At 38.8% G+C, this 27,437-nt stretch overlaps 2 protein-coding genes across 3 annotated transcripts in view; one reads left to right on the top strand and one right to left on the bottom strand.

The window, feature by feature from the left end:
- Positions 1-19,434, bottom strand: part of micu3b (mitochondrial calcium uptake family, member 3b) — a 29,517-nt gene extending 10,083 nt beyond the window's left edge. The window contains exons 1-11 of one of the 2 annotated variants that reach the window (XM_059346359.1): positions 19,181-19,434; positions 15,820-15,967; positions 12,663-12,694; positions 12,416-12,494; positions 8,201-8,248; positions 8,028-8,110; positions 7,863-7,934; positions 5,664-5,705; positions 2,594-2,689; positions 1,390-1,478; positions 1,019-1,190 (exon numbers count right to left, since the gene is read on the bottom strand). In XM_059346359.1, coding sequence (XP_059202342.1) covers positions 1,019-1,190; positions 1,390-1,478; positions 2,594-2,689; positions 5,664-5,705; positions 7,863-7,934; positions 8,028-8,110; positions 8,201-8,248; positions 12,416-12,494; positions 12,663-12,694; positions 15,820-15,967; positions 19,181-19,408 — 1,089 coding nt within the window. In that variant the 5' untranslated portion in view covers positions 19,409-19,434. The remainder of the gene's footprint in view (positions 1-1,018; positions 1,191-1,389; positions 1,479-2,593; positions 2,690-5,663; positions 5,706-7,862; positions 7,935-8,027; positions 8,111-8,200; positions 8,249-12,415; positions 12,495-12,662; positions 12,695-15,819; positions 15,968-19,180) is intronic. The other variant, XM_059346360.1, reaches the window with a different exon arrangement.
- Positions 19,435-19,913: 479 nt separating this feature from the next.
- On the top strand, positions 19,914-21,406 carry fgf20b (fibroblast growth factor 20b). Its single transcript, XM_059346622.1, has 3 exons — positions 19,914-20,589; positions 20,871-20,974; positions 21,104-21,406. Exons 1-3 carry the CDS (start codon positions 20,298-20,300, stop codon positions 21,347-21,349), a joined length of 642 nt encoding a protein of 213 aa, XP_059202605.1. The 5' UTR covers positions 19,914-20,297; the 3' UTR covers positions 21,350-21,406.
- The last annotated feature ends 6,031 nt before the right edge of the window (positions 21,407-27,437 follow it).

Genomic DNA, 27,437 nt, shown 5'->3' with positions numbered 1-27,437 from the left:
GAGATGATAGCCAATGGCAGGGCTGGGTAATATATCAAAATTATATTGATATTGTGATATGAGACAATGTGTATGTTTCATAAATGCCACTAAATTGTAATTCATAATATGGCTCATTCAGTGGTGGAATGTAACTAAGTACATTTACTCAGGTACTCTACTTAGGTACAATTTTGAGGCACTTGTACTTTACTTGAGTATTTCCATTTTATGTACCTTTATACTTCTACTTTGCTCCATTTTGAGGAAAATATTGAACTTTTTATACTCCACTACATTTAGCTGACAGCTTTAGTTACTTTTGAGGTTGAGGTTTAACATAAAAACGTGAGAAATTCAAAGTTAGACAAAAAAAAATGTTTTTAAAAATTTGACAACATAACAGTATATAAGTAGTTAAAATGAGCCCTACCTTGAGAAAATAAAGGTAAACAGCTTACATAAAAGCATCAATACAAATAATGTAATACTATATTTGGAATATATAAAACCGTCTGAGTGGATCCATTCTGCATAACGAGTACTTTTACTTTTGATACTTTAAGTACATTTTGATGCTGATACTTTTACTTTTACTTCAGTAAGTTCTAAATGCAGGACTTTTACTTGTAGTGGAGTAATTTCACAGTGTGGTATTAGTACTTTTACTGAAGTAAGAGATCTGAATACTTCTTCCAACACTGGGCTCATTCATAATATTTAAAGTGTTGTCTTTCCCTGTTTTTGAGAGCTGCATTACAATAAAGTGTTGTAATTCTATGAACTTATCAGATTGTTTATTTTTTTCAATTTCATTGTTGCCAATATAGTAATCAGTTTCCAATGTAATAGTCCTAAAGCCTTTGTGAATCTTAAAATCCTGGAAAGAGATGCTTATTTTTTTTCTCCTGCAGAATTTGATGTTGTGCTAATTGACATAATATTGTGAGCCGATAATCTTGTTCTTAAATATCTGTAATGGGAGCTGTCAGAGGTAACATGTGATGACAAATCAGAAGGGAAATAACAGCAAACAAACCTTTTCATCCGGGATGCTGTGGCGCACGTTCTCCAAATACTCGGTGACGTCGTCCACATTGGTGTAGCGAAGGAGGATCCGAGCGAAGTCCTCCTCGCTGATGGTGGGCAGGCCTTTGGAGTAGGAGAGGAACTCTATCTCAAGCACCTCTGTCTGCAAGTTGTCCATGAACCTGGAGGAGCGAGACGGAGCGCTGACAGGAAACGCCACCAGCAGAAACTCACATGCACAAAGGAACACTTAACAAAGTCACAAACAAAACCCCTAAAGCTTCAGTTGTTGGAGGTATGAAAATGATTAATGGTACACTGTGAGATAATCGTTTTCTCAGTGTTCATCACAAAGAGGACAAAAAGGGGTTTTCAACTCACTTGTAAAAATCTTCAAATTTCAACTCGGCTTTGCCTTTTTTCCCAAAGAAATGCACAAGCAGCGTTGTCTCTGTGTTTTCATCCACATGCTATCAAAGAGAGGCGGGAAATTACTGCATTATTATTCCTCAAAACTTGAAGTATCCACTTCTGCTGTAGTTCAGCTGAACATTGAGTACATTTGGGCAAAATCTTAAAGTCTGAGCAGCCATGATGAAGTGTAACATCTGGTAAACATTAACAATGGCATTTATCTAACCATGGTGAAAGTTTAAGTTAATAGGCATACCTAGATTCTGCTATTGAATAATTACTCAGAGTTAATGGTTAATCTTTCACCGTGCCTGAAACCAAACAGTTGATCAGCATTTCTCATACAAACACATGCCATGCAAGAGATTCATTAAAGGGGACATTTTATGCTCATTTTCAGGGTCATACGAGTACTTTGAGTTTATGCTAGAATGAGTTTATGTGGTCTAAACTTTTTTTTTCATACCATCTGTCTGAATATACCTGTAATCACCCTCTGGCTGAAATGCTTTGTGGTAACACCTGTCTCTTTAAGCCCACGTCCAGAAAAAGCCAAGCCTGCTCTGATTGGTCAGTGTTTCTGGGTCTTATGCTTCTACGCTCTCTGCACTGTCATTGCAGCCGGGGAATGACGTAACGGCACTTCAGCAGCACTTTCTACTGTGAACAAGTAAAAGTACTAATACCACACTGTGAAATACAAGTACAGGTGCATCTCAATACATTAGAATTTGATGGAAAAGTCAATTTCCAGTAGTTCAAGTCAAACAGCCCCGACCAAGTATTGAGTCATATAGATGGCCATACTTTTCAGAGGCCAACATTTCCATATGAAACATACTTTTTAAAATGGGTCTTTTGTAATATTAACATTTTTTTGAGATACTGAATTCTGAATAGGTCTTCATTAAATGTAAGTCATCTCATCCAAAATCAGAGAATTATTTTTTTTTTACCCTTTGGTGATGTTTAATGAGAACTTCTGACAGAAAGCATAATATGTCCCCTTTAAACATGCTACAAAGGAATTATTAGAGGAGCGCTCTGTGACTATTTACACGTTAACAAAAATACTTCTTTCACAGAGCTAACATGGAACCTTTACAGTGCAGACAGTAGGAACCTGGTGCTTAGTATTACTGTATAACCAAAGTAATGAGGGCAAGGCTACCTCAGTGAGATCAGAAAACAGAACTTGACTCGTGCCACGTCTGAGAACATCCCACATGCCCCGGGCCTCCACATGCTGACTGTCTTTTCTAAGAACCTGTGGCAGCAGTCAGAGCACAGCTGTTAGAAGACAAAATACATCTGGCACATGTTACTAAGATTAGGAGAAGGAAGATGGACAGCCACATACTGAGGCAGGCAGGAGGACAGAGATGCACAGACTAGAACGAAGATGAAGAGACAGACATATGTAACTGTAGACAGAAAGGACAAAAAGTCAGAGACACAGGGACAATCAGACTGACATCCATCCAGGCGCAAACAGGCAGAAACAGACCGGGGCTGACACCGGTGTATCTGAGAGGCCCATCAGCCCTGACGTGAGCCTGCTCTGCAGCCATGCATGCAGTCTCTTGGCAGGACATCGAGCCAACACAGTGAACACATGTCTAAAGCATGCAGGGCGTGAGAGCTGATTCATGCCAGGTTAACTATGTGACTGAACCCACCCAGTACATTATCATTTGCTGCTAAGCTGTGAAGTAAATGCATATTATCAGACACCATTCATCTACTGTTGTGAAATATGTTCAGAGTCTAATTTTAAAAGTTGTTGCTGCCGATTTGACAAATACACAGAACTACCATTATGAACATTGGCCTCTTGCAGTGGGTGAAGTTACTAAATACATTTACTCAAGTGCTGTACTTAAGTACAATTTTGGGGTTGGTCTTTACTTGAGTATTTTCAATTTTTGTAGCTTTATACTTCTACTCCACTACATTCTGAGGCAAAACTTGCATTTAGCTGACAGCTTTAGTTACTTTCCAGGTTGAGATTTAACATAAAAACATGATACATTTAAAGTGATTTGATAATTTTTTTAATGAAACCTCATAACAGTATATTAAGTAGATGAAATGAGTCCTACAATTACAAAATTAAAACACTACCTACATAAATGCATCAATACAAATAATCTAATAATATATTTGTAATATATAAAACAATCATAGTGGCTCCATTCTGCATAACGAGTACTTTTACTTTAATACTTTAAGTACATTTTGATGCTGATACTTTTGTACTTTAACTTCAGTAAGTTTTGAATGCAGGACTTTGACTTGCAGTGGAGTAATTTCACAGTGTAGTATTAGTACTTTTACTGAAGTAAGAGATCTCAATACTTCTTCCACCACTGCCATCTTGTTTGATTTTTTGAGCCAGAGGTGACTGTGTTTGCATTAAAGGGTGGAACTTAGTTATCAGCAAGCACTAGGTAGCTATTTCAGTTAGCAAGCTGCAAAAATAAACAGCTGTCTCCTTAGATTGTCTTTTAGCTCAACCAAACACTAAACAAGACATTTTTGGATGAGCAAAATGCGACAATTAACTTTGATGAACTGAAACACACTGTAGGGTGAGGCATTATATATCAATATTATATCAATATTGTGATATAAAACTAAATATCATCTTATATTTTGGATGATATTGTAAAAGTGATGTTTACTGAGGTAATAAATCAAGTGAGAAGTGGGCTCATTTTCTGTTAGACTTCAATGCAATATGACTTCTTTGTACAACCAGTGGAGTCGCCCCCTGCTGGCCATTAGAAAAAATGCAGGCTTAAGGCACTACACATTGGCTTCACTTTCCAGACCCAAAGGCTGCCACTTGAGTAAAGAACTCTGTCAACACATTTCCTGCTCAATGTTTTCTGGGACAAAGAAGCCACTCTGCTATTTTTTTCCTCAATGAGGTCAGGCTCCTGATCGGATTAACCAATCATTATCTTTATTACAGTTTACACTACTGCCTGCACTCTCCCAGCTTCTGTCGACTACTTTAACCACAGCTACACTGAAACTGTCAACAACAATGGTCATGTAATTGGTGTCATGTGCAATGAAAAGATCACAGAAAATCTGTCTTGAGTAGTTTAAAAAACTATGATTCCTAACTCCCGGTTATAGACCAAAACCGTGTTGGTGCCTCTGTGTTTTTCACCCTATCATTTCTTCAGTCTAGATGTTTCTCAAGTCTCGACATCACCTCACTGAAAAGCAACATCAGCTAACAAGAAACAGCAAGCTGCAATGCACAAGTGCTCTTAAGTATGGCTTGCATCATTTCATAATATTTATTTATCTTATTGAGGGTTTTTTTTTTCATCTCTCGAGCCTGGGGGGGAATGTGAGACAGCTGATAAAACAGCTCTTCCTCTGCGCCTCATCGCTTTTCACCAGAGAGAGAGAGATTTACGACATGATCCCACAGCTAATTACGGAACAACTCTTTAATGCACCGCACTGTTCCCATCTCATCCCATGAAAAGATCCTGATACACTTGTAATTAGAATTTGTCGGGGGGAAAGCCCAACCGCAGCACTGAACACATGCCTGTTATCTGTTTTTGAAAAGATTTGACTTTTGAACTTTTTTTGGTGGAAAGATACCTACAGTAGGGCAGAAGAAATCAAAACAAAAAAGACACACCTAGAGTGTCTTCAAACAGACGGATCTGTCCTTCTGTTCTGCGTGCGTGCGTGCGTGCTCGTGTGCGTGCTCGCGTGCATGCTTGTGTGCGTGTGTGTGAGAGTGCTTTTCACAGCTCTGCTCTCTGACGGGCATCTTCATGGTCAAACCCATCACAAAAGGTAACCTGAGCCCAAATACCACTCCTCAAGAAACTGTAAAAATAAAACATGGGGGTCTGGGTGAAACGTTGTCAGGAATCTCTCGCCCAATGCTGACAAAGATGAGTACATAAATCATCTGCACTACCACACACACACAGACACACATACACACACACACACACACACAAAGACAATGACAATATGTCAGATAATGTTGAAATACACAGTGGTGTATTTCAATTCCAGTGCATGTGAATGAGGTTATCTTCTGCTAACAGACACAAATAGAGGTGGTGTCAGCCCCTAAGATGCATGGGTTTTCTGTGCGTACAAAAAATAGAAAATCAGGTTAGGAAGAGCGCATGCCAAAAATACATGCAACAAGCAGAGCAGTTCATTTTCCTCCGGGGTAAGAGAACAATACATACACTGTGTGGTTGGGATTTGCGTTGACCGTACAGCTGCAGGCTCTGAAATCAAAGAGAGCAGAGAGAAAAGATTCATTTATAATTCACAAAGTATTTTAGAACAGGAAGATGGTTGGAAATTCGTTTCTTAAGCTGTCGATTGATTTTTCAAGTCAAAGCCATCAAATTTACATGACGTGACTTGAAGCTTTTAGAGTTCACACACACGAATACACACACACACACACGCACACACACAGAGTCTTCATCCCCAGCTTTGTCTTCCTGAAAAGCGTCATTATATGTCCAAATCTAGAGTGCCTATTCTAATGATCTTTTTGATGGTTATACGGGCTTCAGATTAATGCAAGACTATCCAGAGATGCTAACGTTTGTGCCAGCAGAGTAAAGCTCCTCCATGTTGTGTTCTTGTGATAAAACCTCAAAGAGTCGCTCTTATCGCTCTATTCAGCTCTGTCTGTTTACATCCACCTGCATGTGGCACAAGACAGCCCCGAAGAGATGAAAGCCTCAGGCATGTTTTACCCTGTATGACCACATTCACCTCTGTGCAGCCATAGAGCACTGTCATTGGTTTAAATTTAAGATTTGGGTCAATGTCAAGCTTTTTTTCCCCTTTTTTAAAAATTACATAAACTAAAAGTGTCACATCTGGTGACAAACCTGCAGAGAATCACTGTTAGCTCAAGAGAGAGCATTTTAGCTTCTTTTCGCTTGTTGTTTTGGTTTTCCAGCTTGAAACACAACTGCTTTGACTCATTCTCATTGATCTATCTCGCAGCCAGATGTAACAGGTGTCTTTTTCACCCGGCACCAAACAACAGATGAACAGGTGAACATGGAGCTAAGGAGTTGGTGCAGACTGAAACAGAGCTAAATTGATTGCTTGTCAGATGGCAGAAACATGATTTCAGTTGAAGTTTGCTCTGTGTGTAAATAATCAAATGCTTGTTAACACCAGCCACATAAACTTTATACTGTCATGACATGTCCATTTTGTATTTAGGCCTACAATTTGTTGTGTTGTTTATTAAAGTATTAATTCTCCTAAACAGCTTATCTGAACTTGGGTCGCGGGGGGCTGGAGCCAATCCCAGCCGACATTGGGTGAGAGGCGGGTACACCGTGGACAGGTCTCCAGACTATCACAGGGCTGACACATAGAGACTGATAATCACGCTCTCATTCACTCCTACAGACAATTTAGAATTCACCAATTAAACCTAAGCTGCACAGAAGAGCTGCAGGCTGGAGTGGAACCGGCTCTTGCTGTGAGGCAAGAATGCTAACCACTACACCACCATGTAGCAATGTGACCAATCACTATAATAATAATAATAATAATAATAATAATAATAATAACTCAATTGACCTTGATTTGCAACATAAATATGAAACATATTAAAAAAAGGCTCAAAAGTTAAAAAGTAATCTAGTATTATCCCCCAACAACACTCGTTTTTGTTGAAATTTTCAATTTCAAGTAGTGCCCTATAAAGTGTTATGCAGCCCAATGAATATGCACAGTAGTGTTTCTGCAGCTGGTCCACATCCATGAGTTTCCACTTCTCTTTCCGCTTTAGTCGTAGTAGTATATGTTCAGAGGTTTCCTGCTGGAACCAGTAAAAAGGTTGAGGGTGGATTTGCAGAATCGAGAAGAAGAGGCCAAAAAGTTAAGGGAACAGCAAAGTTAGTAGTAATTAGGTCTCTTCAATTATTTTTACATTTTTTCCAATAACAATAATCTGACGATATTGTTTAAAATGTGATTTCTTTACCCCCCAAAAAACCTGTTAAAATTCTTCTTGCTTACCAGGACATCTATGGATGTTCACAATGTTTCAGAACAACAGCTCTTGTTTATTTTCTTTAAACTGAAGCATTCAAGAGACTCCTAGTTAAACTTCAATGTAGAGACATTAAACGGTTAAACACTGGTTCTCTTTCCTGTGCAGCATACAAGCATGAGCAAATAAGTGGCACATTATCATTTCTTAATATTGTTAACAAAGTGACTTTCATGCACCTCTCCTCTACTGTCTATGTGCCTGTCGTTTGTTTTCTTTTTGAGATATTATAAATATTCAATTGTTGATATATATTGCCCACTTTTAGTAGTTACCCTCAGTCAATTCATGATAAAATGAAATCCCATTTACACTATGCATTGTCCCAAGATATTGATAAAGCAGCTCATACCTGCTGGTCAAATCTTTGCACGTCTTCAGCAACTTCCTTTTTGTCCTTTTTCTTACGGAAAATTTCTTCCAGCTAGTGAGAAGACAAGAAATGTATTAATGCACAATGCAACATAATGGATCAAATGCATATTTTTTTATTTGATTATCAAGATATGGCTCGTACCACCATGAACTCCCGTTTGTCCACCATTTCATTTCCATCTGCATCAAACATGTTGAAGGCAATCCTGAAGCCTGCATGGGGCTCTGAAAATCAAACGAAAATGAGTTAAATAGCATACCTTTTCATCTCTAAACAAGATAATTCTGCTTAAGCCAGTTGAAATATATACTGACTTGTTAAAATGCAGAGCAGGAAGAGGTACTCTGTGTAACTGATGACACCTGGACAAAAAAAAGACAAAAATTTGTCAAGCTGAGAAACAAAATCCAAATTGTTCCCTTTTCCAAACAAGACAGCATCAAACAGCATTAACCAGTTAGCTGAAGGTGTTTACATATGTTCAAAGTCATGCATCTGAGATGAATAAGCCATCCTAAGAAACAGTGCACGCCTTCAGACAAGAGTAATCTTCTTGCACTCACTGATAACATCTTAAAAGGTGCCTTTTTCTTCATGCTTGGTGTTCCCCTCACACAAACACAGGCTTTACAACTGAGCTGACCTATCTGGACACAAACCCAAACAAATTTAAGGCCCACGGCTTCTGATCGTGTTTGGGTAACAAGGTGTAATACACTCTCAAGTGATCTGTCACTGATCGAGAATGGCCGATTCAGGTTTTGTGTCGCGTCCTTCAGCTCCCTTTGTTGTGTGACACGGAGAAGAGAAGAGAAGAGAAGAGAAGAGTAAGTGTCAGGAGACAGCTCAGTCTACTCGGGAGGCTTCTCCCCTCTGACTCTGAAAGCATTCCCAAGCTTTTGTTTGCTCGGGAAGATAGAGAATCGAGCGCAGATAGTTCTGGGTGACTGCTCGGGGTGTTATGGGAAAAGAATTCAGGTAGGGCTTTTGCTGCAGGGAGATATTTCCAGAGAAAGAACGCTCGAGGGAGAAAGAACTGGCAAACAAAGATGTAATTTATAGAAAAGCACTCTGCAGCTAACAACGTGATGTAAAAGCAAGTGAAAGATGAACAAACTGAGGTGTGAAGAGAGCATTTGTGACATGCACCCAATCTGAAAAGTAACTAAAGCTGTCAGCTAAATGTAGTGGAGTAAAAAGTACAATATTTACCTTAAAATGTAGTGGAGTAGAAGTATAAAGTTACATACTCTATGTGGAAATCCTCAAGTAAAGTACAAGTACCTCAAAATTGTACTGAAGTACAGTATTGAGTAAATGTACTTAGTTACTTTCCACCACTGGATACGGTTGGTGGATGTAGTATGGCTGCAAAAAATAGTTCTAATGTAGATAGTTCCAATAGTTCTCCAAAGCAGTCGAGACAGATAAATAGGTTAGACGAAAAATGTATATTTTTGATTTGAGATGAACTGTCCCTTTAAGTTAAGAATAAAGGATTTTTACTTGTAGTGGAGCATTTTTACAGTGTGGTATTAGCAGTGGTGGAAAGTAACTAAGTACATTTACTCAAGTTAAGTTAAACTTAAGTTCAATTTTAAAGGTGGCTTGTACTTTACTTGACTATTCCCATTTTATGTCACTTAATACTTCTACTTCACTACATTTTGAGGCAAATATTATACTTTTCACTTTCACTTTCCACTACATTTAGCTGACAGCTTCAGTTACTTTCCAGGTCGAGATTTAACAAAGAGTATGTTAAGGAGATAAAAATTAATCCTACTCTGTAGCTAACAACATGATGTAAAAGCCAGTGAAACATGAAAAAACTGAGGTGTGAATAGAGTATTTGTGATGCATGCCATTGCACAAAGTTCATCTAAAAAAGGTTCCTTGTCATCCCAGCTCTCTGTGTTTGGCAGGTACGGCCCTATAATGACAACAGATCTCTAGCTTCAAAGCCTTTAAAGCTTAAATGGGTTGAAGAGAGAGAAAAAAACTTTTAAGATTCCAGCCACCAATACCACACACCTTCACTCCTGGAGGGAGCCCACCCCTCCTCCTCCTCCTCCTCCTCCTCCCTGCAGCTCAGCCTCTGAGCTCAAGTAGATGTTGTTAGACAATACAAAGAATTCCACAGAAACACTTCATACAGAGTGGCAGTCCCGCAGATGTAATCCAATGCCATTCTTAGGCTTCATAATGTCCGCGGTGATCAGGGGGGTGGCCAGTGGGACATGTCTCGACATAGCTGGGTTCAAACAGCTCCCTCATTCTCTAAAGCGACGCTTTGTTCACAGATCAATCCAGTCCTTTTTTTCCCTGACAAAGCCGCAACGTTTAACAGCAGGATTAAAAGCCCAAAATCCCGGCATTGGCACTTAGCTAAAGCAACAGAGGAGGGAGCAGAACAGTGAGATCTGTTGCTCCACTGGCTCCTATGACCTACTGAGCAGGAGTGTGCAGGCCCAGGTGGGAAAATTAAATAAATATCTTAACTCACACTAACAACTTTAATCATTTTTTCCTTTTCTTCCTGCAAAGTTACTACAACTCGAAGACTGCAGTCATTGCACAAGCAGCTTAAAGTAAAATAAGCTTCTCCAGTGTCTTTTAGTGCAAACGAATGCTGAACAACACCAAAATGTTACCCACATTAAAAAATATGCATAAATAGTTGTGAAATTAAATGTTACAATACATAAGTAATTAAAATGCTAAAATAGTTCATTAAAATGTATAAAAATGCTCAGTTAAAAGTCAGTTAAAATAAGTTCATTAAGAGCTCAAATCTACAAAAATGTTAAAATTAACTCGATGAAGTGAAAACACACTGTTTTGAGACTCTTTCCTGATTGACAGGTCGCCATGGTAATGACTTGTCAATCAAAAGGAGGCCCCACCCTTCAGTATACTTTATTGTCTATTTTACTCTAAATGGGACCAAAATTAACAAAATGACCATCGTGCTGTATTGAAGACTTGAAACTAATGTTTCAGACCAGAAACTCATTAAGAAAAGGTTTACTGAGGTAATAAATCAACTGAGAAGTAGGACAATTTTCTCAAAGACTTCTATACAACCAGTGGAGTCGCCCCCTGCTGGCTATTAGAGAAAATAACAGGTAGGCACTTATGCATGGGCTTCGCCTTTCAGTCCCAGAAGCTGCTGCTTGCTTACCAATTAATTATTTGTCGAATGGACTAACTGAAATAATTGACTCCATTCTGCTTGTGCCATATTTTGCATGGCCATCTTATATCTATTTGTAGTCGTCAAGTATCTATATTTAGCGTTTATTTTGCGCCAGTATTTTCGCCATTTTTTTCTGGAGGCCTTAGCTGGCTCACTTTAAAAAAAATATACTGGTTACACTGATATCAAATAAAAACTAGAAGATCTAAGGAATCTAGAAGCACCATGTGGTCAGGATATGGTGTCGGGAAGTTGTTGAAATAACACTGCAAAGCCACATTATTTCACGGACACAGCCGTTTCGAGCTTAAAGTTTTTGAAAGTTTGATAAAATGCTGCAGTTGTTGTCATCCATACATGTTTGATATCAGTTCAGTTCAGTTTGACTGAATACTTTGTTGGTCAGTCTGTGGGTTTGACTCTCATTGTGGAGAAATAAAAAGACTGAAGTGAGATGAATAGACTGAGAATTTTCTCTTATTTGACAAAAATAATTCTTGATTGAATTTAATTTTGTGGACACAAAATGAAAAGTTAAATCACAATATATTGTATCACAATACTCACCATATCGCAAAATGCTTAAAATCGCAATAATATTGTATCGTATCGTAAGTACCGGCATAAAATCATATCATGGGGCCTCTGATGATTCACGCCTCTACTGCTTGTTTGATGCATGGGATCAGGAATGAAAGGAGGAAAAACATACTGCCATTAGACATTTTCACCTTTCCTGTTTAAACGTTATTCAAGTCTAATTAGCACCATTTTGACACGATACATTTAGAGTAATTTAAACTGCAAATTCGTACAAATTACAAGGGAAATATAGAAGTTGACTCCAATAGACTCCAATTAAAAACCAGTGTAATCTCTTGACTTTCACCAGTTAAACATGCAAAAATGTCGACAAGCAAGCATATAGTTCAGACCCTAAAGTCTCCAAAATAAATAAATAACCACTTCAAAGGCCTTTTTTTACACCCCCTATAGTTTATACAAACTTATATAACCTAGCTCTTTCCAGGAAACTTCATAGTTATCGCACTTTTAAGTCAAGAAACAGGGTGGGATCATTACGTATTTTATCGAAGCAGCATTCCCTCCTGCAGAGGTTACCTGAGAATAAATCTACAACATGTTACCAGACCGATGGAGAGATAAGATAGTGTTTACAACACACTCACTACTCTGGATTATACAAGGCTGACACGCACAACAGAGCACACTTTGAACGAGCCACAAAGGGCCTTTAAAAAAAAAAAAGCATAAAGAGGAATTACTTAAATTCACTGGATTTATGTGTACATGGAGCGGGTTACTTCACCTCGTTCACGAAGATTTCTAAACAAATTAGATGATCCTTTCCAAACAGGCGGGGTATCAGCCAGCATCTTGTCTAAGTCCTGAGAGAATAGAAAGAAAATCCCAAATCACTCATTCATTTCTAAACCCTGAGTAATCACTGCGTAATGCAGTGTTTGTTGGCATTACAGTAATTACAGAGGTTTTACACAGAACAAGGGGAGATTCTGTACAACAGCAGCAAGTGCTTTGATGACAGAACAACTCACCTTTTTAGTGAAGGACTTCCATCCTCTCCGATCTGAACACAACAAGGTAACAGTTAAAGCATTAAAAGCTGCATACACACTAATGCAGCTTATATTAATCCAAAAAGCTCATATATATAATAGTAAAACACTAACAGGGAACATTTTACTTTTGCTTTTAACCCTCCTGTTATGTTGCATTTGTTACATGCATCTCAACCTGAAAAGTAAATAAAGCTGTCAGCTAAATGTAGTTGAGTAAAAAGTACAATATTTGCCCTTAAAATGTAGTAAAGTAGAAATATAAAGTTACATAAAATGGACATACTCAAGTAAAGTGCAACTTCCTCAAAATTGTACTTAAGTACAGTACTTGAGTTAATGTACTTAATTACTTTCCACCACTGGATACGGTTGGGGGATGTCGTTTGTTTGCAAGAAAATAGATCCAATAGTTCTCCAAAACAATCGAGACAGATAAATAGCACTACTGGTTAGAAGAAAAAATTATATTTTAATTTGAGATAAACTGCCCCTATAAGTAAGGTTAAGAACAAAGGATTTTTTACTTGTAGTGGAACATTTTTACAGTGTTGTATTACCAGTGGTGGAATGTAACTAAGTACATTTACTCAAGTACTGTACTTAAGTCCAATTCTGAGGTACTCGTACTTTACTTGAGTATTTTCATTTTATGCTTTATACTTCTACTCCACTACATTTAAAGGCAAGTATTGTAGTTTTTACTCCACTACATTTATCTGACAGCTTTAGTTACTTTTCAGGTTAAGATTCAACAATGTTGTTTAGATGTTAAGAAGATAAAATTATTTCCTACCTTATAAAAACGCTGCTTACATAAATGCTTCAATAATAATAATAATAATAATAATAATGATCTAATAATATATTTGGGATATATAAAACAATCTGAGTGGTGCCATCCTGCATAACAAGTACTTTTACTTTTGATATTTTAAGTAAATTTTTATGCTGATACTTTATACTTTTCCTTCAGTAAGTATTTTTACTTGTAGTGGAGTAATTTCACAGCGTGGTGTTAGTACTTTTATTTAGGTAAAGGATCTGAATACATCTTTTAATTCTATATCACAAAAGTGAAAACAAGTGTTTATGCGGACAGAAAGCTGTGTATCTCCATGTTCGCATTCCGATGGACAATAAAGCAGAAGATAAGATGGAGGTGTTCCCTGGCTGGGAAATGACATCGATAACAGTGACAATAACCATCCACTGACACATTTTAGAGCCTGTGTCTAAAACTGGGATTATGGCTCGCTCTCCACCAGAGTGAGACGTCTGAGTGAGCGTGTTGTCCTCAATGTGAGCCTGTATTGGATGATTTCATAAACATGTATTATTGTCTCACTGATATGAATAATTTACATGACAGCACTTTAAGTTTTGACTCTAATGGTTCACTTCTAGATGGTCAGAGCTCCACCGTCCTCTAAAAATAAACCATCAGTGGTGTATCATGGTCATGTCCAAGGCCTCCTAAACATCTATAAGAATCTTTTTACAGCTACAATATAACCATAAAACGCCATGATTACTATTTTGCAACACATTAGCCATCAGAGATAAAAAGGTATGCTAACACATTAGTGCCCCTTATTTACCTTCCTCATCAGATGCCAGGGAACACTTTCCAAAACATAACAGCAGGCCACACACTTTAAATCATAATCAATCACAGTAATCACACTGTCTTATCATTACATTTATGACATCTCACTGTTTGGTCTCTCTTGTCTCTGCGAGTTTGTTGCCACATAAATGAGCCATAAAAGTGGGGTTGCTGGGAAAGATGTCTATCTTTATGCAGGTGTTGTGACTGAAGCTCTGCAAGCTGCAACCTATTGTCTGATGATGACACTTCACAGGCCCTCAGTAACAAGTCGTAATGTTCCAGGAAATAAACACTGTGGCTTTTTTTGTCCAATCTTAAGTAATTGGAGGATGAAGGGGGTTTATCTGATGACTTGACGGAAGTGTAATTAAGCAAATGGTTGCTGACAAATGTGGTTGATTACAGAGGCTGTATAGCATCTGCAGTGCAGCACACTGTTACTGTCTTCATTAATGAAAATAGGCTGCCAAAAAAAAGTATTCAGATCTCTTACTTAACTAAAAGTACTACTACCACTACAAGTAAATGTCCTGCATTCAAAACTAACTGAAGTAAAAGTACAAAAGTATCAGTATCATCTAAATATATTATTAGATCAGTGATGTATTTAATATGTAAGCAGTGTTTTAATTTGGTAAAAGTAGGGCTCCTTTTAACTATATATACTGTTTTGAGGTCTAATTTATAAAATTGCATCATCATTTTAAATTTACCATGTTTTTTATGTTAAATCTCGACCTGTAAAGTAACTAAAGCTGGCTGCTAAAGTAGTGAAGTAAAAAGTACAATATTTGCCTCAAAATGTAGTCGAGTAGAAGTATAAAGTTACATCAAATGTAAATACTCAAGTACAAGTACCTCAAACTTGTACTTAAGTACAGTACTTAAGTAAATGTACTTAGTTACTTTCCACCACTGGTTACAACTTATTCACATAGTTTCAGTCAGTTTCAGTACCATTTTAAGCTCTGCATGTCTCGTTTGACTCGATTTTTATATTACACTCAATTGCACATAGTATAGTAAATGTGTAATTCATTTGGCTCAAATTTACTGGAATTCAAGGTTCTTCTGATTTGTGGATGATTATTTTCATTTTTGATTTAAAGCTATGATTAATTGTTGGATTGTTAAAATGGCATGGCAATTTCATTTACCTTTGGAGGTATTTTGTGTCAATTGGTGGTCAATTTGTCTCTTTTTTTGGTTGTTTTGCATCACTCTTTGTGGTGATGTGGTGGTTATTGTGACATATTTGTTGTGTCTTTTAGAAGTCATTTTGTGTATTTTCTGGTTTGCAATATATATAACAGTCTGGGTTGGTCCATTCTGCATAACGAGTACTTTTACTTTTTTGATACTTTAAGTACATTTTGATGCTGATATTTTTACTTCAGTAGGTTTTGAATGCAGGACTTTTACTTGTAGTGAAGTAATTTACAGCGTAGTATTAGTACTTTTACTGAAGCACGGGATCTGAATACTTCTTCCACCACTGGAGCTGAGTAATATCAGTGCACTCACTCTTGGGTTCATTCAGAGTCACAGACTCGATGAAGTTGAGCGGCGTCATGTAGAGCTGGCCCTCGTACTCCACCGAACTGAACAGGCGAAATCTGTTTTCATAGGACGACATGTACGCGTCTCCATCATCCAAACCATAGGTCCGGGCCTGTAAACACACACACACACACACCATCATGAAATATTGCAAATCATCTCAACAGTGATAATACCGTCTGAAAGATGCTTTTTATGAAATCCATGTAAGCTTTTCTTGTCACGAAAAGCCTCGCCGCTCACATGGAACAACAAAGAGGCCCATGCTTTAATTCAGTAATGGGGCGCATGTTATGTCAGCCCTATTTTTCATCCCCGTGCACCAGATAATGTCCCTACAACTGTTCAGACCCAGCCAGATCAGAAGGCTGGATTGGTGAAGACAGAGTGGATCTCTCCGTCAGGTGGCACAGTGCCAGGTCCACTGGGCACAGAGCAAACACCCAGGGAATGTGTGCCCCCCTCTGCTTAACCATTAAACCCCCTCTAACCACCCCCGCCTCTCATCAAATGTCAGCCCCTCCGCCAAGCCCCAGTGTCCAGTTTCCTGTGTCCCTGGATTCCTGCTGCACCGTGGACACCAGTCAAGCTTTTGCTCCCTCCAAGACCGCAAATATCAAACAAGGACTCTTCTGTAGTGAGAAGTGTGGAAAGCTGACCTGGTTTACATGTTTGTTTACATCCCCCAATGATCTTTGAAAATCCTGTCAACAATGTCAGCGCATGTCTGAGCTAAAGAGACTTACTGTAGCAGTGCTGGTATGTGGGCTAATACAGGACGCGGACAAAACAACCTGAACATCTGACATAGTGCAAAGAATTAAAATAGAGCTAAAAAAAAAATGTGTAATACTGTTAAGTAGGGCTGTGATGATTAGTCATTAAATTTAACAATCAATTGAAAGAAAACGTCTCAATATCAATTTGAAAAATCGATAAGTTGGGAAAATATGACAAAATTTCTTGTTTTCTAAGGTGGCGTCTGATGGTGAGTTGCCAAACAATCCTACTTTGCTTTGTCCAATCAACAGTTCAAAACCTTTAATGTAGCCAGTGATGGAAAAAGGTATTCAGATCATTTACTTAAGCAAAAGTAGTAATACCACAGTGTGAAATTACTCCACTACAAGTAAAAGTCCTGCATGCAAAACTTACTGAAGTAAAAGTAGAAAAGTATCAGCATCAAAATGTACTTAAAGTATCAAAAGTAAAAGTACTCATTATGCAGAATGGACCCACTCAGACTGTTTTATATATCCCAAATATATTATTGTATTATCATGATTAATAGTGATGCATTTATGTAAGCAGCACTTTAAATGTATCATTTTCATGTTTAAATCTCGACCTGAAAAGTAACTAAAGCTGTCAGCTGTCAGTAGTGGAGTAAAAGTACAATATTTGCCTCAAAATGTAGCGAAACAGAAGTAAAAACTTCCATCAAATGGAAATACTCCAGTAAGTCCACAAGTACCTAAAAGTTGTGCTTAAGTACAGTACTTGAGTAAATGTACTTTGTTACTTTCCAACACTGGATGTATTATAAAGAAGATAAGCTGAAACCAGTGAACACTTTTTGGGGGGGCATTTGATAAATGCTGTGCTTTAGTGCACTAAAACGTTATTAATTTTTTTCATTTATTACTTTTTTCTTTCCCATAATTTCATTTTTCAAACCCTCCTGTTATGTTGCGGGTCAAATTGACTCATTTAAAAGTTTAAAAACCTAAAAAAACATTTTTTTTTTATTGTTAAAAGCATTTTTCATAAAAGAAATAAATAAATAAAAAGTAAAATAAAATGTAAAAAGAAATCAATGTCATATAAAACCATTGTATTTTATATGTAGGTCTTTCCAATGAACATTAAAAAAAGTTTTAACATCCATTTTTTATGAAAAACGACTGACCCTAACTCGACCCTAAAAATAATAGGACACAGTAGATTAAGTACGGCCTTAAAGCTGACCATAAATTTACATTTTAAAAAGCTCTAATATTGTATGAACAGAAAAGCTACATTAAAGGCTTCACGAAGATACAAATTATTACCAGGCCAAAAGTGTGTTCTTGTTATGTTGTCCATCCAATGCTGAATGTAAATCCAATATAATGTATACATTAGTAGACTATTATGTGTATTTTATCCAAGGGAAGCTTTAACTAGGGCTGGGCAATAGGGACCAAAAGTCATATCCCGTCATATATATTTAGGCTGAATATCGATATGCGATATATATTCCGATATTTTTATCACAAAGTGAGAGCAAATGTTCAGTCAAAGCCAAATATGACATTTCACAAGTAGTTTTATTGAAACTGTTTACTTAAGTGAACATAATTACTGTATAACAACAGGAGGACCTTTTTTTAGATTCAAAGCTCCATAAAGTGCACATTTAAATAAAAAAATATCTTAAATAAAAATAGCCTATGAAATAAAATAGGCCAATCTTTTTATAAAATAAATATATTTATATGAGAAAAGAACTACGAACATTACAAAAGAACTAAATATGACAAACCCCTAGTAAGGGCAGCATTTATATAGAAAGAAAGAAAAAAACTGAACTAGAGCTGCAACAATTATTCGATTGATCGAACAATAATCGTATATTAAATTAATTGTCAACTATTTTGATAATTGAATAATTGGTTTGAGCAGTCATTTAAAGACAATAAGTCCAAATTCTCTGATTTCAGCTTCTTCAATGTGAATATTTCTGGTTTCTTTGTTCCTTTATGACAATAAACTGAATATCTCTTTGGTTTGTGGACAAAACAAGAGATTTGAGGACGTCAGCTTTTGGTTTGGGAAACACTGATTGATATTTTTCAACATTTTATTGACCAAACAACTAATCGATTAATCGTTTAAATAATCGACAGATTAATTGATAATGAAAATATAGTTAGTTGCAGCCCTAATATGAACTATATCAATAATGCGATATGGTCTAATTCCATATCACATTTAAAAATGTATCTTTTATATGGATATATCGCCCAGCCCTAGCTCTAATATGTGTCATGTGTACAGAAACAGCAGCAGGACCCTCACTAATGGCAGCAATGAGATCACGTGATCTGGGAACTGCCTTTGACCATTTTGCCATTTCAGCACCAAAGGTCGGGATAGCTCCTGCTGCTGACGACACATTAACGTTAATGTACATTCACATGCACACATGATGGAGGCTAATTATGTCGTCATTACTGTTATCATTTTTAGGGAGAAACTGACATTAAAAATGATGCGTTTCTCACGACATAAAGGCAGTGTTTCTGTCGGACTGTGATGAGAGCTGAATGTTGTCCCACGGTACCTTATCGCTGGCAGAAACTGATGGCAGCGCCAGATGAAAGAGCCGAGCCTCGACATGGCTCCTGAGCCCGGAGCAGCAGTAATAATAAGCGGCCCCGGCCCCGGCGGCGGTGACGCTCGCTCCGGCGGCGACAACTTTCAGCACCTTCCAGGATGTTTGTTGTTTCCGCGTCCCCGTTTTATTGAAGCAGTTCGAGAGTAAAGGGGCAAGCCTGCGCAGGGCAGCCATGGCTGTTTACACTGAGGTGTCGTAAGCGTTAACACACACACACACACACACACACACACACACACACACACAGCAAAGAGCAGAGCAGCTCGAGCAGCCTGCTGCTCCGTGCTCGCGAGACATGCCGTGGCTATTTCAAGTCAAGTGGGATTTACAGGGCGTCAAATTGGTGAGAGTGAAGGAAATGTTTAAATGTAATAAATAATTATTTCTCACGCCTAGAGGGGTCATTTAAAGTATCTTATGTTTCATGTTTATAGTTTCCATGTGAATTTGAAGTAAGTAGCCTAAGTGCTCAGTTTAAAGCCCACAGACAGACCACCATCAACTCTCTCTCTCTCCTCGTGTCTCTTTATTTTATGCCTCAGGAGAAGGAAAAAAATCCCTGCCAGGGCACGTCTGAACTGTGACAGCCCCGCCCATTACTAGTCCTGTGGTTTTGCACCTGCCTCACCACCCCTGCCACTTTGAGCGCAAACCCTCCAGGAGCTCCTCTACCTGCACTGCAGCGTTTCTCCGGCACCGTACTAACTGAAGCCCTCTCCCGCTGCCTGCGTGTCCTCCACGTCCCCTCCCAGGCATCACGGTGTGAACAGGTATGCAACATGAGGGCTATCTGAGCACCAACTGCAGCCCAGCCGCAACTGATGAAGACGCAGCGCTGAAGAGGAAAAGAGGAAAAAATAATCGGTGCAGCGGGATTTGGTGAGTGTTTCATGTCTGGGGAGAGAAATAGACGCGTGTCTTTGCACGACGGGTACATGTGCTAAGTAACGGAGGAGCTGGACGTAAACATGCAATAAGTGGCAGTGGCAACCAGGTAGTCTACTAGGAAAGAGCGCTCCCTCCGGACCTCCTCACTGAACTTTACCCGCTGAGCTTTGACGCGATGGCTGCTGCTGCTGCTGCTTCTCTGGGGGAAGTTGGAGGCGTCTTGCACGGCATCGATGGTGTCGCACAGGTCGGGTCCCATTTCCTCCTGACCCCTCTCGGGGACAGTCCGACGCTTTTGGGGGAGCACCTCATAACTGGGGACAGGCTGTCGCGGAGCACCACGGCGGATTTAACGCACCTGAAAGGGATTCTCAGGAGGAGACAGTTATACTGCAGAACTGGTTTTCATCTGGAAATACTTCCGGATGGCACGGTGCAAGGGACGAGGAAGGACCACAGTCGATTTGGTAAATACTGAGAGAGTTATTGTCATTATTTTGGTTGCAGAATTATACAGAGCATTAGAAATAAATATAATAATAACGCAAATTATTGTAAACATAACCAGTAACAAGGAAAGAGTGAATAACAAATATAAAAACTATTTTATAATAGAATTATGTCACTATTAAAATGTATTATTTGTGCCAATAGGCTGCTGTTAGAGTTCATTATTAATAGAATTAGAGACTCTTTGATTATTCTTTCATCTTAGTCTGTCCTGAACAACTGTGTTATTCTTCTCCAGGTATTTTGGAATTCATAAGCCTTGCTGTTGGGTTGATAAGCATTAGAGGGGTGGACAGCGGACTCTACCTGGGGATGAACGACAAAGGAGAGCTGTATGGCTCTGTAAGTACCTGCTCTGCTTATCATTTAGACTATGTGATCATCAAAAGTAACTTTTTTTACCCCCTATTTCCTAAATTTGAAGGATAAATGTAGAGAAATAATGTCATGTGTTGTCCACTTTGTTTCCAGGAGAAGCTCTCAGCTGAATGTGTCTTCAGGGAGCAGTTTGAGGAGAACTGGTACAACACATACTCGTCCAACCTCTACAAACACGGAGACAAAGGGACGCGTTATTTTGTGGCATTAAACAAAGACGGGACACCAAGGGATGGGACTAAATCCAGGCGGCACCAGAAATTTACACACTTCTTGCCCAGGCCTGTGGACCCTGACCGTGTGCCAGAGCTGTACAGGGATATCCTGGGACACAGCTGAGACCTGGAGGCCCGGTCCAGTTCAGGAATAGCTGCTTAAGCCCTGGCAGCCAGGGAGCAGGGATGTGGCCGGTGCAGGCTGGTGGACAGCAGGCCGACAGGCAGGGGATAAAGGCACCGGGGCCTCTTGTAGGAATGCATGGGCCATCTCTCAGCAGCCAGGAAGACGGGCTAGAATGTCTGCACGCTCGGCATGAGGGGGGCGTTTGTTTCAGAGGCCGGGCGACCCTAAAAAGTACCTGCGTGGAATAGGAGACGAATGGGAAACGGAGTTGAGTGATCAGGGAGCATCTCCTCTGGTCAGACGGGACGTCAGCTGAGTCCGTGGGAATCATGAAATGGTACTTTTATTTTGTGTCAGTGAGCCGTCGTTTGTTCAGAAGGACTTTGAAGGAATTCCGTTTTTTTCTTACCTGTGTCTGTTTGAAAAGAGCAAAAGTGTAACAATTTATTTATTCATTTTAGATACATATATTTATGTTATATATTTATTTATTTGAGAATATATTTTTACAGTTAGATACATGCAATATAGATAAAACCACTAGAAACTGTATCGATTATATAAAGACTACAACACTGTACCATTATGTCTTTTATTCTGAAAAGAAACTCAGCTAGTGATATACTGTAATATTTCCAAAAATATGAATCATATTGGCAACATTGGGAAAAGATCCCGACATCTGAGATGCATTTTATCACAATATGGCAACTGTGAATCAATTTTTAAAAATATCTTTGTAAATTTGACATATTAATTCTAACCAAACTACTGTTACAGATGTTGCAGGAGGAATCTGAAGTCAACAAACTGACAATAAATTACTCAAAATGTGATCTAAATGCTTTTTTTTGTCAGCGATGAAGGTATCATAACCAGTGTTCATTTAAAGAACCCACAATTTTACTTTTTTACGAAGCAATATTTTGAAAAACAAGTTTATTGGTTGCTTTTGTCTTTCAGAGTTTAAACATATAAACCTGCTAACGAGACCAATGTTGTCTTTCTTTATGGACGGCGTTATGCAGAGAGACCTGATGCACACATAAAACTTCAAAGCCTCCGTCCTGAACGTAGAGGTCATGCAACAACACGATCAGAGCCAAATAAAATCTGACCTTTAGCTCGGGCCTGGCAACACTCGCAGCTGTATAAAAGTGGAGGTCAGAGCGATAAGGATTAAGTAACCTCTGCTGACAGTTTGAGGATGACAGACTTGTTGAAACGTCTTATTAACTGTGATAAGTCTTGTTTTTACAGTTTCTTTGTGCTAAAAAACATAAAAACTAACCCAAAGTTGGAATAAGTAGCAGCTGAATTCCTCCTTTATTTTGAAAAAGCCTCTATCCGTGCACAGTTTCCTCCACGGCTGGGGGAAGATCTGTGTCGAAGCATGAAAAGCTCAGCCTGTGATCTCAGCATGTGTGTGTGATGGCGAGCCAGTGGGGGTGTGAGCCCCGCTGCCAACTCTCTCTCTCCTGTCTGCAGCGTGATACTGTGGGACTTTCCCACCTGCACACCTTGAACATCAACACGCTTCTGTCGTCGATTAATGACAGCACGGCAGACTGTATTATAACCTGCGCTGCACATGGACATCCCCTGTCCACCGGCTGAACACACGCAAGCCTATTGCAACATGAAAAAGGATTCTAGTGCGTGCTTCTGGAAAGATACTGTCACTGCTCGTCTTTCCTTAGCTGCATAGAAAAGTTAACAAGCGTGAAAATGATGGACGGGGGCGTGCCTCATTCCTGTCCCGTCCCATCTTTCCAACTAAAGAGCGTGTTGCTGCAACAGTTTGTCCATGACTCTGACCTGCAGCCTGTTTTCTTTGTTGCAGTAAGAGCTGGTCTCAATGCTTGGAATCCAATTGTTAACATTGGAATCAACATCCACATTTTTATTTTTATAAAGCATTCAAAGTAAAAGTGACTGCCACCAGCCAAACATATTGGCATTTTTTTATTTCTACAAACCACATACAGTCATGGAAAAAATTATTAGACTCTTGTTTTCTTCAATTTCTTGTTCATTTTAATGCCTGGTACATCTAAAGGTACATTTGTTTGGACAAATATAATGATTACAACAAAAATAGCTTGTAAGAGTTTAATTTAAGAGATGATATCTAGACATTTTCCATGTTTTGTTTTATAATAACCCAAATCATTAACAAGTAAATCATGGAAAATGTCTAGATATCAGCTCTTAAATGAAACTCTCATGTGCTGGTTTTGTTGTTATCATTATATTTGTCCAAACAAATGTACCTTTAGTTGTACCAGGCATTAAAATGAACAAGAAATTGAAGAAAAAGGCTGGTCTAATATTTTTTTCCAGGACTGTACGTAGATCTGAAATGTTTTTTCGTCTGACGGCGAAACAATGTCAATTGTAAATGCCAAGGAAAGGACACCAGGTCTCTGGTGGTCCTGCTGCTGGAAGTTTTGTGGGGAAACTTTTTTTATACATTCCTTTAATGACAGATGTTAGATTTTTCTGCATTTATTGCAGTCAGAGGCATTAATTTAAATCCTGTGACAGATAAGACTTCAGTCTAGGGATCTTAAAGCAGCACTGTTTTAGCTTTTAGCTGAAGTTATTTGAAATTGAGCATGTTTAGCAGGCAAGAAAGGAGGAGAATCCCCCCAAGAGATGAACTCCACAAAGCTATACATCTCTAATCAGAAGACATGTCTTATTTTTATACATTCCTTTAATGGCAGTTGTTAGGTGTTTCTGCATTTACTGCAGTCAGAGGCATTAATTTAAATCCAGCGACAGATGAGAGTTCAGTCTCTCTGTTTGAACAAACATCACTATGAAGTGTCGTGGTAGCAAATCATCTGATGTCAAAATCATGTCAGAGAAGAGATGAAAAGTTTTGTTCTGAAACAAAATTTTGAACTGAGCCATGTTGGTTTTAAAATAACTGACTCTTCCAAATTAAACTGATCAGGTTTTGTTTTTTTGTTTTTTTAAGCCTGACCATGTTCTTTTTACCTAACATTAACAAAGTGGTTTTGGGGCCTAACTTTAACCAAAGTTTTAAGGTGTTTAAAACAGCCATCATCATGTTTAAAACACTGGTTGTCACAATTTTTACAACATTTTTAAAACAGCAATGTTCACATTTAAACATTGTCATTGTCATTGTCATTGACAAGTCATTGTCATGTTTTTACAGTAGTAAGTAACAGTACAAAAGTATCAGCATCAAAATGTACTTAAAGTATCAAAAGTAGAAGTACTCGTTATGCAGAATGGACCCACTCAGATTGTTTTATATATTGCAAACATAATATTATTATTGACGTTTTATATAAGCAAAATTTAAATATTGTCAAGTAAGCGTTGCTGGTTTCACCACTACTGTTATGTGGTTTAATGAATTAAAACAAAAGTCTAATCACTTTAAATTGATCATGTTCATATCATGTTAAATCTCAACCTGAAATGTAACTAAAGCTGTCAGCTAAATGTAGTGGAGTAGAATAGTAAAAAGTGACATAAATCGAAATACTCAAGTAAAGTACTCTAACCATGTTCTTTTCACCCAACATTAACTAAGTGGTTTTGGGGCCTAACCTTAACCAAAGTTTTTAAGGTGTTTAAAACAGCCATCATCACATCATCACTGTTTAAAACAGTGGTTCTCACATGTTTACAACATTTTAAAACAGCAATGGTCACATTTAAACAGTCATTGTCACATATTTACAATGAGGTCAAAACAGCAAGGTTGACCTGTGTTTTTTAAAAAAAACAGCAATCGTCATTTAAAATGGGCTAATCACATTTCAAACAAGTTTTAAAAATGTGTATACATATTTAAAAACGTGATTGTGATATATTTACAACAGGGATCTTCACGTTAAAACACCTTGCTGTCATGTGCAGCATGTTTAAAGGAGCAGTCGTCATTCAGGACAGTTGCAGCACCTCCAGAGACATTAAACCTCACCGCAGGGCTCGTCACCGTCACCCTCGTGCCCATGAAAAGCCGACTTTGTGCAAATCTCCCGGGCGTAACCCCCCTCCTCCTCCTCTTCCTCCTCTCCTTTGACATTTTGAAGGTCATCCCTCTAACCAAGCTGGAAATCCTGACTTGTGATACCTGATGCCCAGAAGTGCTCTTTGGCACTTGTCTAACCGATGTTTTTGCAGTCTAGCTGGCCCTGAGACAGATGCTTTTGTTCCAGCTACTCCGCCTCCTCCAGGTGGTCTGCCGCTCCTCGCTGAAAACACTTAAACCCCTCATCCGCACCCACTCTGGAGGGCCGTCTCACACGCTTAATGGACGCTCCCTGACTTTCATCACCTCCTCAGCAGCGGCCTTAAAGGGCTCTCGAGGAAACCCAATCAAGTGTGTGTGTGTGTGAGTGTGTATACATGGCATGGGTCCACGGGCAGGTGTGGAAGTCAGTGATCTTCTGTGTCTATCTTCGCGGTCCAGTCAGACAGCGCAGGTGTTCCCTCAGCACTCAAGCTCTCACACTCTGATCTCAGGCCTGCTGTTTGTCAGCTGGGGATATGACTTAGCAGCAGCAACAGCAGCAGCAGGAGGAGAAGAAGGAGGAGGAGGAGAAGGAGGAGGAGGGTGGAAATATAGCCGGCTTTGTTGTCTGCCCCCAATTATCAGAGAGCATAATTTCTATATTTAGAAGGCTGCGTTTGGGAAGACAGGGGAGGTGCCGAGAAGCTCACCTGTTGCTCCAAAGCCGTGGCCACTTCTAACAGTGTGTTTGTGCAGGGATGGTGCCTGCAGCTTTGTGTCATTTGAATCCTGAAACTATTGATTTCAGGCTCTTTGTTGTTTGTTTATTCCTTAGTAAATTGCTGTGCGCACAAATTATGAGCTGCATGTGTGTTTATAGGGATTACTGCAGAAGTGTAAGTATAGCGTTATCCACTTGATACTTTTAGGCTTTCATCTGAGCCCTGAGAGAGAGAGAGAGAGAGAGAGAGAGAGAGAGACAGAGAGAGAGAGAGGGAGAGAGAGAGAGAGAAAGAGAGAGGGAGGCATTCTGGAAAAATCTGCAGCCAGTGGTCCCAAATATCATCCTTCCATCCAACAAAACCATCCTTCACACTTGCTGCATTGTACTCCGGTTGGGTTCAATCATTTTTAGTGTCATAGCTAAGAGGATTCTGCGGTCGGCCTTCCGCAAGCGGCAATTAGAGCGGCATACCTGATTTACTGACACTCCACATCGCGAGCTGTCAGCTCCAGTGGAAAATATGCTCCTCTGTTTGCATCTCCATGGAGACATTAGTAGAAAACAACTATGTTTAGGTGTTGTGGGGAACAAAAAAAGACGAAGAAGAAACAGCCAGGGCACTGTCATTTCTGCAGAGTTTAGTCTCTTACTTCTAAAACACAGTGAGCTGACTGACATGTTGTTTAACTAAAAGGGATCTGAACACACAGTACCAGGAGGAGGCATCTGATACAGCACACAGATACAGAGACAGGTTGATAAGAGGTAAATGGGATATGTTGGAGTTATATAAGTCATATGACATACCAGCCTGGTCTCATTCCTGTACAGTGATGCTGCATTGTCAGTTACACTAAGAGGGGAAACTTTTTTTGTCCCTGAATTCTGTTTCACAAATGTGTTTCTCATCACGTTTGTCTTTCAGGGGGACGTTAGGAGACTGTTGTTTGTGTCCAGTGTGAAACCAAAAATTAAACTTATTTTAGCCTCAAGTTAACTAACGTAACAAACGAACATTACCAAAACCATGATCTTTCAATCTACATTTTTAACCATGTGTTTAAAACTACAACTTTAATCCAAAGTGTGTGTGTGTGTGTGTGTGTGTGTGTGTGTGTTTACTTAATTGATATATTTACTATAGTATGTGTGTTACGCAATGATGGAAGAAGTATTCAGATCTCTTACTTCAGTAAAAGTACTAATACCACACTGTGAAATGACTCCACTACAAGTAAAAGTCCTGCATTCAAAACTTACTTCAGTAAAAGTACAAAAGTATCAGCATCAAAATGTACTTAAAGTAAAAGTACTCGTTATGTAGAATCGACCCACTCAGACTGTTTAATATATATCTGTTT

This window comes from Centropristis striata, chromosome 12, assembly GCF_030273125.1.
Source record: "Centropristis striata isolate RG_2023a ecotype Rhode Island chromosome 12, C.striata_1.0, whole genome shotgun sequence".
Classification (NCBI taxonomy): Eukaryota; Metazoa; Chordata; class Actinopteri; order Perciformes; family Serranidae; genus Centropristis; species Centropristis striata.
The sequence above is the reverse complement of the archived record's forward strand: the minus strand, read 5'-3'. Positions and strand labels throughout refer to the sequence as shown.